Source organism: Conger conger, chromosome 16, assembly GCF_963514075.1.
Source record: "Conger conger chromosome 16, fConCon1.1, whole genome shotgun sequence".
Taxonomy (NCBI): Eukaryota; Metazoa; Chordata; class Actinopteri; order Anguilliformes; family Congridae; genus Conger; species Conger conger.
Window position 1 is genome coordinate 37,493,684 of NC_083775.1, and position 12,405 is coordinate 37,506,088.

At 45.8% G+C, this 12,405-nt stretch overlaps 1 protein-coding gene across 1 annotated transcript in view; it reads left to right on the forward strand.

Annotated features, from left to right (window-relative positions):
* The window catches only part of shank1 (SH3 and multiple ankyrin repeat domains 1), an 88,799-nt gene extending 79,536 nt beyond the window's left edge, over positions 1-9,263 (forward strand). The window contains 3 exon segments of the mRNA XM_061224038.1: positions 2,052-2,057; positions 2,630-3,526; positions 4,263-9,263. Of these exon segments, the coding sequence (XP_061080022.1) occupies positions 2,052-2,057; positions 2,630-3,526; positions 4,263-4,347 (988 nt within the window). The 3' untranslated portion in view covers positions 4,348-9,263.
* The last annotated feature ends 3,142 nt before the right edge of the window (positions 9,264-12,405 follow it).

The following is a 12,405-nucleotide window of genomic DNA, read 5'->3' on the forward strand; positions in this document are numbered from 1 at the left end:
TGGTTTATATCAGTCATTCTCAAGCTTTTTTGCCCCCCCCCCCCCCCCCCGCCCCCATTTTTGTCCTCTTTTATCTTTATTCGTCTTTGTTTCTTTCAGTTTCTCTGGATTTTCTTTTGATTACAGATGGAACCCATGAGATGGCTATGAAATAATTCCACATCATACCGATAACTGCAATGCAACTTAATTAATATGACATATGGTAGTAGGGTATCAAAGGAGGGTTGTTGCTCAGTTCTAAAACGTGCATGTTAATTGATTAATTTATTAGGAAATAAGGAAATCATTTTGTATCATGCAGTGTTGCTGGACCTGCTGCATAATACTGGGTACTGAAGCTTTTGATGCATTTTGGTGAAAACATGAATCGATAGACCCAGATACCTGTGGTCAGAAATCTGCACCACTGACACATCCACCCCGGGCTCCTAAAGAGTGTTTCTGATCTGTCCGACACGTGTCTGGGGGTTTTTCGTCATTATGCAGAGACTCCTTGGGGCATCAGCTGACAAGGTTTATTTTGCCATTCCCTGGCCCATTGCAGTCAGTGAGCTCAACGCTTGGTTTTCGTTAGCCAATGGCTTGACCCATGAGTGTTATTGTCTTATTTCTCTGTGCTCATCTTTCATTGGCACAACTTTGGTCCTTGTGTTCAGCCATGTCTAGCCTTTGAGACTGGACACTGAATGCCCTTGTGCCTGCGCTTATACCTCACTAATCACAAGCACCTTTGAAGCCATTTGTCCCAAACATTATGGTGCCATAAACTGGGATTATGTATGACGAGTGCTGTAATGTTGACATGGTGAGAGAAGGATTTATAAGAAATACCGTTTCATGAAAGCTGAGAATCTGTACTTTAAACATGTTTGATTACGAATCTAAAATTGTGGAGTACAGGGCCATAAAAAGTATTCATCCCACACAGTATGTAGGGCACTATGCGACACCTACAAGCCAGCTAGCAAGGCCTCACACTAACAAGCTAATGGAATATCTAGCTGGCTAGCTAGAAAGATTAAGCTGTGAAATTAAGCCCATTTTATATAGATTTAATGTAACTGAGAATACTGCTGGAAACAGTATGCGTAGTGGGCAAGCAAGTCGGCCAGAGTTTGGTGGTAAACATAAGAAATGCAAATAAGCAATACACCTCAACTTTACCCAGTCGTGAATAGTCATAGACATGTAATCCTTATGACACCAGTCCGTGAACAAAAACATAGTCGGAACAAAACCAAAATACTTGCATAGGCAATGCATGAAAGATAAAAAACTAGCGAATTTTGACTAAAACTAGAAGGTACACTGATTTAAGAGGCATAACCTCTTAAGTCATGTGCTTTTTTCCATTTCATTTATTGGGACAGGATGATTAGAAATACAAACAATAATGAATACAATAATGAAAATATGAATAATGAAATTGGACAGGAATTCATTTTCTGGAAAGTTTCAGTGTACTCTCTCAACTTAATTTGCTCTGTACAATAGTACCTGCTAAACTGGAAACATATAAAATCTTTTAGTTTCCTCTGTCATTACTATGGCAGGCTGTGTATTATGAAGAGTGTGTGTGTGTGTGTGTGTGTGTGTATGTGTGTGTGTGTGTGCGCTTCAACTGCATGTATGACTGTGTTCCAGGATGTGTTTCCCTGTACATATTTACGATGCATGCATGCATGTGTTGATTGTGTTTGCACAACATCTTTAGAATTTGTGTATTATGTGTGTTGTGTATATGCTGTTTTGTGGTTGTGCATGAGTAACTGGTTTTGCCTGTGAGTGTGCCTGTGTGTGCGCGCATGTGTGCCTGTGTGTGTGTTCCCTGTGTCTTCAGTTTGTGTGGGGTTCTTCCTGCTCAAATTGTGTTTATTCATCTGTATATAATGACATTTATCATTAATAAATGTCATGTGCAGTATTTTTCTCATCTGTATTTGATTATGTGCTGTTGTGGTATGTCTGTCTGTCTCTCTGTCTGTGTGTTTAAAACTCTTGCTCTCTTTCTTTGTCAATTTCTGTTTTTATGTACTTACCTTCACAAGACACAGGTAATTAATGTGTTATCTCTCGCACTAACTATCTATCCATGGAGAATACTGTGGCCTGCAGATACTGTAGCTGTCATAACCTCCCTGCATCTCTCCCTCTCACTCTCTCTCACGCTCGCTCACGCTCTGTTCCCCCTTCTCTCTCTCTCTCCCCCCTTTCTCCTTCTCTCTCCCCCCCCTCCCCCTCTCTGTCTCTGTCTCCCCTTCTCCCCCCTCTCTCCCCTTTCTCTTCCTGTCTCTTTAACCCCCTCTGTCTCTCCCCCCTCTCACTCTCTCCCCCTCCCTCTCTCTCCCTCTCTCCCCCTCCCTCTCTCTCTCCCTCTCCCCCCTCCCTCTCTCTCCCTCTCTCCCTCTTTCCCCCTCCCTCTCTCCCCCTCTCGCCCCCTCTCTCCCCCTCTTTCCCCCTCCCTCTCTCTCCCTCTCTCTCCCTTTCTCCCCCTCCTTCTCGCCCCCTCCCTCTCTCTCCCTCTCTCCCCCTCCTTCTCGCCCCCTCCCTCTCTCTCCCTCTCTCTCCCTCTCTCCCCCTCCCTCTCGCCCCTTCCCTCTCCCTCCCTCTCTCTCCCCCCCCTCAGGTTTTCAGAAGACTCCAGCTCTGCGCTGAGCCCCCCCATGGCGCGCTCCCCCTCTCCGTCCCCTATGCCGCCCCCCCGGGCGGGTTCGTCCCCCACTCCTTCCTCTCAGGCCTCGCACTACCAGAGCTGGTCCCGCTCCCCGTCCCCACAGCCCCCCACCGGCCCCTCCCAGCCCGCCCCGGCCCACTCCCCCCTCTCCCCCTCCTACTCACCATATCCCACCTCCCCCAAACACCGGCCCGTCTACCGGACCAAGGCCTTGGAGTTCCAGTTCATCCCCAGCCGAAAATCCGACCCCCAACTTCACGGCAGCTACCTGCAGCGCCGCCGTGCTCCCAGCCCCCTAATCTCACCTTCCGATAGGCCAAAACTGGGCCCGCCCCGCCCCTCTTCCCTACCCACCCTCCCCACCGCCCCCCTCTACAGCAGCCTTTACGAGCTCAGGGGCTCCGTGACCCCCCCTTCACCGGCCAACCCCCTGGGGGACCCCTACTTCTCTCCCTCCCCACCTCTGTTCGCCCCGTCTGGAGCTCCGCCCCCCCCAAACTCCGCCCTGGTGGTTTCCCGCTCCCTGTCCCCAACCCATTTCCTCTCGGGAGCTTCCTCTCCCCCAATGCACCCCTTACCCCCTCCGACCTGCCTCAGCTACCCCCACCTGCCACCCCCTTCCCCTTCCAAACCATTCGCCTCTAAGCCCCTCCCATTCTGGACCAAGAACGACGTGGCCGATTGGCTGAGCTACCTGAACCTGGGCGAGCACAGGGAAAAGTTCCTGGACAATGAGATTGACGGGACGCACCTGCCCTCCCTCACCAAGGAGGACTACCTGGACCTAGGAGTGAGCCGTGTGGGACACCGCATGAACATAGAGAGAGCGCTGAAGCGATTGATGGACAGGTGAGAGGAGAACGAGGGAGCGGGGGAGGAAAGACGCATCTGAAACACGCCAAAGAATGGCGTCTGTGTCAAACGTAACGTCTTCATCAAATGAGTATGGAAAAGACATGGGACTAAGTCTAGGAAAGGAGCAGGCCTCATTACAATCGCTTATTTTCCTTCTCTTTTTTCTTCTTCTTGCTCTACTCCTAGCTCCACCCATTGGGAGAGGGTACGAGAAGTGGCAGGAAAAAGAAATTGGGACGGGGAAGTGGAGAAAACGTGAATTAGGCAGACGGAACGTCCTTGCTCCTCCGAACGTCAGTTCGAAGCCACGTCAGCTACGGAAGTGGCAGATGTGGAGAGGTGGACCCGCAGGTCGATCATTTATACATCAGGCTTTCTGAAAGAATACTTCCGCAAAGGATGCGCTGACGTTTTCTTTCTCAATAGAAAGACTGGGAGCTCCTAACTTCTACTTCAAGCTCCTAGAAGGAGCATTTTTCGGGTTTGAATTGGTCCTTAAAGGTGGCGGACCTCGAACCGATTTCCGGGTCAGGAGCAAAGAAAGGGAGAGAGTGGAGAAAAATAAGCCATTGGAACGAGTCTATAAAGTGAGGAAACAAGTAGATTTCAGCGAGGGAATGGCTAAATCCTCCTTATCTTGCGTCTAGCGAGGTCTGCAGTACTCTCTCTGTCTCTCTGTCTCTCCAGTTGCCATGTTCTCTTTCTTTTGTGCTCTTTTCTCTTTCTTCAGACTTTCTAGCCCTTTCCCAGCTTCCTCGCTGTCGCCCCGAAATGGACGGACTGATAGAAGAAGGGATGAAGGGTCACGAAGCTGAGAGGAGTGTGAGGGAGAGAGAGAGAAGTGGAGTGGGTACGCGGGCCATGGAGAGGGTTTCTCAAACGCTACTATCAGTGCTGGATCTGTAACATGGCTGGAGAAAAGGAGTGGAGCACTGGCGGCTGGGACAAACCTGAGGGAACATGAATGGGAAGAGGAAGAGGATGAATGAACAGAAGACAAACAGACCAACCCCTATAATACACACAGACCCACTCCTGTAATACACACAGACACACTCCTGTAATACACACAGACACACTCCTGTAATACACACAGACACACTCCTATAATACAGACACACTCCTATAATACACACAGACACACTCCTATAATACACACAGACACACTCCTATAATACACACAGACACACTCATATAATACACACAGACCAACCCCTATAATACACACAGACACACTCCTATAATACACACAGACACTCCTGTAATACACACAGACACACTCCTGTAATACACACAGACCAACTCCTATAATACACACAGACCAACTCCTATAATACACACAGACCAACCCCTATAATACACACAGACCAACCCCTATAATACACACAGATACACTCCTATAATACACACAGACACACTCCTATAAGAGACATAGACACACTCATATAAAACACATACAAACTCATATTAGACAGACACACAGAGCCACTCATATAAGTCAGACAGACACACTCATATAAGACAGGCAGACATACTCATAAGACCCACATACACACTTATAGAAGACAGACACACATACACTCATATAAGACAGACACACAGACACACTCATATAAGACAGACACACACATACAAACTCATATAAGACAGACACACTCATAAGACTCGCATACACAGTTATATAAGACTGACACACAGACACACTCATAAGACACAGACACACTCATATAAGACAGGCAGACAGTCTCATAAGACACACAGACACACTCATATAAGACAGGCAGACACACTCACAAGACACACAGGCACACTCATATAAGACAGACCCACAGACACACTCATAAGACAGGCAGACACACTCATAAGACTCACATACACAGTTATATAAGACCGACACACAGACACAATCATATAAGACAGGCAGACACACAGACAAACTCATATAAGACAGACACACTCATAAGACCCTCATACACAGTTATATAAGACCGACACACAGACACTCATATAAGACAGACAGACACACTCATAAGACACAGACACACTCATATAAGACAGACCCACAGACACACTCATATAAGACAGGCAGATACACTCATAAGACAGGCAAACACACTCATAATACAAACAGACACACTCATAATACACACATACTCATTCATATAAGACAGACACACACACACTCTTCTATAGGAAAGACACACTCATATAAAACAGCTAGACAGACACAATCCTATAAGACACCCATACACACACCGATAAGACCCACAGACCCACTTCTATAAGGAGCACAGACCGATATCCCCGTAAGTCACAGGCTTACTCCCCTAAAACATAGACAGACACTCCCATAGGATACTGTGATTGAAGCAGTCCCACAAGACCGACACAGGAACAAATACAATTCTGAGACTGGTACATTAACACAGATAAAACTGCAGGGTTTTGAGAATGCTCTGAATTTGCACCAAAAAGTCAGACAGTGTACATGTTATGATTCCTACATTTTTCAGACCCACACCCGGCTGAAAAATGACAGAAGAGAGAATGAGCAAAATAGAAGAGAGAGGGGAATGAATGGCTTCACTCGTCTACCTTTACGGCCTGTCCTCATCACCCTTTCCCCTCTCTCTCTTTCTCTCTGTACGCTTTTGGGTCCTTTGGGCCGAACGAGCGCAGTCTTTCCGGTGGTTTCTGAAGTGTGGTGGGGGAGGCTCCCGCTCTGTGCTTTACCTCAGTGGCGAAGGCCCGTTGCATCAGGACATTGTAACTGAACCAGCCAGTTCATTTCTTACAGATATGAGCTGGAATATATTCTGATTTCCCAAAAACAAGGGTAATACTGAGTGTGTGCACAGACACATGGATGAATACACACACCACGCACACACATACCACGTACACACACACATTGACTCAGGTGGTAATAGCGATCATCTGGCAGTCAGAAGGTTGCCGGTTCGATCCCCCGCCCGGGCTGTGTCGAAGTGTCCCTGAGCAAGGCACCTAACCCCCAAATGCTCCTGACGGAGCTGGTCGGTGCCTTGCATGGCAGCCAATCACCATTGATGTGTGTAGGGATGGGTGAATGAGAAGCATCACTTGTACAGCGCTTTGGGTAAAGGCGCTATATAAATGCCAACCATTTACCACAGACACACAGATTGACAAACACACCATGCCCACACAGACACACATCAACACACACACACACTCATGTATAGCTCTTTGTTTTTGTCTGAGAAACGATCAGAAGCAACGAGCGAATGGTTCTAGGAAGAGCCTGATGAAAAGCAGGCGACTGAGGCTTGGAAGTATGCAAAACTACAGCGCTCTTCATGCCCTGCGATTTTTACTACAGACTTCCAGAGCACTGAAGCAAACCGCAACCGTCACTACAGCCAAGAGCGATTCCGAACATATTTATTTCAGAGAGGAGGTGGAGGTGGGGTGTGGGGGTCGATACTGAAATGAAAACCTCATTCCTCTCACCCCACCCCCCCGAACAACTTTCTACTCAAGGATGCAATGAAAAGACGAAAAAACGGAATATACGGATGGATGAACGAGAAGATATACTTACATCTGTTTTAATATGACGATTGTTCTTATAACAATTTTTAAAATTTAAATGGGTCCTGCTATTTATGTATTCAGACTCATCGTTATTATTGCTGTTATCATCATCATCGCTGTTATTGTCCTTATTAATGTGCACTGCAGTACCCCACTGTGCCTGCAGTACAGGAGGGCGCTCTTGTACTGCATTACATCATTAATGGCGTGAACCGGCCTTCCTCGTCTTAGCCAATGAACGGAGGGAGAGGGTGTTCTTCCTTCCTGAAGTAGCCCGATGCTTTTCAGCTGACGGCGTAAGAAACAGACGACAGCACAAAACACGACAGCTCACTCGCAGCGCGAGTGTCCGTTTACTCGATACCAACTGAATGCCAAAATGTGAGGACGGCTGTTTAGCCCGTGAGAATCGGCCTCTTCTCCTGCAGGGTGAAATACCGCAGTGGTGACACGTAGGGTAAAAACACGAGGACAGACAGCAAAATTAGATTATCCGATCAGGAAGGCTTTACACAAATAATGATCAAGCCATCAAATGTTTTTTACAGTGATGGATTGGTTTGTGCAGCGTTGCGCATGCGGAATATTCACCAGTGCATTCAAGCACGGCCATAACTTTTCTCTATTGTTCTCTCCATCTCTCCCCATCGCCCTCTCCTTTCCTTTTTCTGTTCCTCTCTCTCTCTCTCTGTCTCCATCTCTGTCTCTTACACACTGTTTGAGAAATAAAAAAGGGCTCTTCTGTTCTCTCTCTTTCTCTCCCTCCCTCTCTCTCTCAATCAATCAATATTACTGTCTATATTTGTGTGTAATCTGAAAATCTATTTTCCTCTGTGGACCTATTCCTCTCTCCCACCTTCCCCCTTAATCCTGTACACACACACACGCAAGCACGCACACACATGCATGTGCGCACACACACACACGTACACAAACACGCACACACTTATGTTCACACATGCACACACACATACATGCACATGTGCACACACACACGCTCACACAGACACACACGCAGACGCACACACACACATACATACACACGTGCACACACACACGCTCACACAGACACACACGCAGACGCACACACACATACATGCACACACACACACGTGCACACACACACGCTCACACAGACACACACGCAGACGCACACACACACATACATGCACACGTGCACACCCACACGCTCACATAGACACACACGCAGACGCACACACACACTTATTTTATGCTATTTTGGGGGCTGTCACTATAATACGTTCAATTACTTTCAGTATGAAAATCTATGCTGAAAAGCATACCTATGATGATGATAACAATGATAACTGAAATAACGATGATCATAATGTTAGAGATGTAAAAAAAAAAAAGAATTCCAAGTTCTACCGAATCTCTGTCTTCCAGCTACTGTTTAACATGAGGAAAAGGTAGATTATGTTTGTTATTAACCAAAATGCTTTCTACACAACCAGCTCTATTCCCCGCTGCTAATTATGTTAGCTTGTGCTGCCTCCTCCTTCAGCTCTCCAGCGTGTACGTGCAGACCATTCGGCTTCTACACCTCCCTCTCTTCTAGCCTATAGTTTTAGACAAGTATCGACACCCTTAAGGAAAATTAATTCAATTTTGATCATAGGCTATATTTTGCTACAAATATTTATGCCGAGATATATTTAGATATACATATATATCTGTAGTTTCCCATCGCATCCATCACAAACGAGGCGAAAGGCGTCCGTAAGGAAAAGCCGTATATGAAACTGGTGCCCTGGCGTCTTTAGCTAACGTCCGTTACTTGAATTTGGTCAATATTGTGATGGAAAAACAGGTGTAGCTTACCCATCTGTCTTTTTTTTTGTAATAAGTAGATAAGGTCTTTATTGAATGAGAAATAGCCAGGACTCTTGTGAAGGGATTAGCCAGGGAGTATAGAAAGCATTACTATTCCTTTTAAAGAATATTTTAAAATTGTAAAGAAATACATAAAATATTAACAGATGAAAGGTTATTTACAGACTATATATGTATATGTGATACACATATACACATATTCATATTCATACATATATGAATTACAAATGTTTTAAGAGATGACAAATAATGAAATATTAGACTTATAATAAAGATGCTGAAAATAAAACATTCTGAATAATCTGTGAGTTCTGGTCTTTCATTTTCATCGGGATTCAGTCCGAGACGAATCATGTAAAGATCCTGTTTTTACATTTTCAACCCTTATGAAATGTGAAAAAACGTAACAAGTGGTATTGGTTTTCAGGGCAGGCTGGAGGTCACAGTACAGGTAAATAGTACAGCTTCCAGGTCACAGTACAGGTAAATAGTACAGCTTCCAGGTCACAGTACAGGTAAATAGTACAGCTTCCAGGTCACAGTACAGGTAAATAGTACAGCTTCCAGGTCACAGTACAGGTAAATAGTACAGATTCCAGGTCACAGTACAGGTAAATAGTACAGCTTCCAGGTCACAGTACAGGTAAATAGTACAGCTTCCAGGTCACAGTACAGGTAAATAGTACAGATTCCAGGTCACAGTACAGGAAAATAGTACAGCTTCCAGGTCACATTGCAGGTAAATAGTACAGATTCCAGGTCACAGTACAGGTAAATAGTACAGCTTCCAGGTCACAGTACAGGTAAATAGTACAGCTTCCAGGTCACAGTACAGGAAAATAGTACAGCTTCCAGGTCACATTGCAGGTAAATAGTACAGATTCCAGGTCACAGTACAGGTAAATAGTACAGCTTCCAGGTCACAGTGCAGGTAAATACTACAGCTTCCAGGTCACAGGTACAGCCTGGTGCTGCAGGTGTTAATATCGCCTGACAGTGAGGCTACGTTGCTGCTGCCTGGGTCCCATCGTCCTCTTCTCCTCCAGGTCGGGATTCAGCCTTTGACTTCCCATCAAGCTGTAATTCAAGATGGAGGCAACTAGGTCACATAAAGTCAACAAATCCACTGAAATGTAGTTACAGGCAAAAGTGTCCATTCAGAATTGTAAAACACAGTGTGTACACTATATTATAAGCTTATATAGTGCATATTATGCACAGTAACTGCTGGGTACCGTGACTTGTAGTCCATTCTTCTGTTCAGAACTACTTTTATTTCTATGACCATTTATTTAAGCTGTGTCCTCACGTGTTCACAATCCTGTGTTAGAGGATTTTTCAAAATGACGTCTGTCCTGGGTCCTACATCTCTGCAAGGAGCAGTTAGCCACAATAATCCCAGTGAGAGACATTAATCCTCCACCACTGAACACATCTGCATCTCGGCAAGTTTACAGGCATCTTGGGCTTGGTTTTATGAGAGCAAAATTACTTTGGATACCATGTAACTGAATTTGCAACTGACACTGACTTAGAGAGTGCTTTGAGCATTCAAATAAATGCTTCCCTGTGTTTTCATTTTAAAATTATTGTTCACAATTTCAGAGAAGGCTTTAATTTGCAGTTAAATGGGTTAGATTGTGCTATTGTCTGTGCTTTAGCGTAAAGAATTTCTATTTAAAAATGTGCCTGTCACCTTTTCATGTGTGTAATAAGGCATAAAAAATGCCCACAAAAGAATAATTTACAGTGTTTTATAATGTAGCATTTCAAAATGGTTTCTACCAATTATGTCATACATGCATTACATTACATTATTGGCATTTGGCAGACGCTCTTATCCAGAGCAACATACATTTGATTAGGCTAAGCAGGAGACAATCCTCCCCTGGAGCAATGCAGGGTTAGGGGCCTTGCTCAAGGGCCCAACGGCTGTGCAAATCGTATTGTGGCTACACCGGGATTAGAACCACCGACCTTGCAGGTCCCAGTCATTTACCTTAACCACTACGCTACAGGCCGCCCCTGTATATACCTGTCATGCATGAATATGTGACAAAGTGAGGTCATGTGCTACTTATTTAGGGACCACAGCCATGGGTGAGCTGAAATTAAAATGAACTTTTTCTTCAATTTAGTAAATTCTTCATTACCATACCAACACATCTTAAAGTATATATTCCATAAAATGTGTAAAATTTGAACTTGTGTATACTTGTCTATTGTCACGTCTATTATTTTTTCTGGAATACAAGATTGTACAAGATTTTACATGATTGTGTACCAGTGGGTGTGTATATCCATCGAATGGCTGTCAATTTTCCGTTCCCCTCCAATCAATATCCTTTTCATTCAGTGGCGCGCGTTCTCTTTTGACGTCCCCCTCCTCACTTGACATCAATGAAATCGACTCCCCGCCCTTCAAAAATTATCCCTAAAGATCCGCTTCACACGTGTCATGTCACGGAAGCTAGTGCTGCTGTTTCAAGCTGAAACTTCTGTTTGTATTTAAAGAGCATGTTAAAGCGCACAGGGCGACATTGGCTCAGGCAGTAAGAGCAATCATCTCATTGGCTCACCGGTTCAACCCCACCCTGGCTGCGTCAAAGTGTCCCTGAGCACCTAAGCTGGTAGGTGCCTTGGCATGGCAGCCAATCACCGTTGGTATGTGAGTATGTATGAATGGGTGAATGAGAAGCATCAACTATACAGCGCTTTGGATAAATGCCGACCATTTTGCCATGTTCTTTACAAGATCAGCCAGGATTCCCAAAGTCAGCTGGACCCGTTCTCCTGGAGTGTGTCCTCCTTCCCCTTCGGCTGGAGAGGCAGGCCCGGCCGGCCGTCACCCCGCGTTTCCCTCAGCGGGGCCCGGTGGCCCGGGTGGGGCCGCACCGCGCGGTGCCATGCGCCGGCTGTCACACCCAATCACCTCTGGGGACGGAGGTGACCCAACCGCCACCGGCACCCTCTCCGGCCCAATTGTGAACACATGAGATAATTACACATTGTAGTTCTGAACAGAAGAATGGACTACAAGTCCCAGTACCCAGCACTGTGCATAATATGCAATATATAAGCTTATAATATAGTGTACACTGTGTTTTACAATTCTGAATGGACACTTTTGCCTGTAACTACATTTCAGTGGATTGTTTGACTTTAAGTGACCTAGTTGCCTCCATCTTGAATTACAGCTTGATGGGAAGTCAAAGGCTGAATCCCGACCTGGAGGAGAAGAGGACGATGGGACCCAGGCAGCAGCAGCAGCGTAGCCTCACTGTCAGGCGATATTAACACGGTACGCGGACCCGGAGCCGGGCTTCACGGCCTCGGCTGCCCAACCCGCCACACCTCTGCCCCTGACAGTCTGAGGCCGCTCGTGAAAAATCCAGGGATACGCGCTGGCTTGAGAATGTTGTTTTCCAGCCCGACGGGGGATT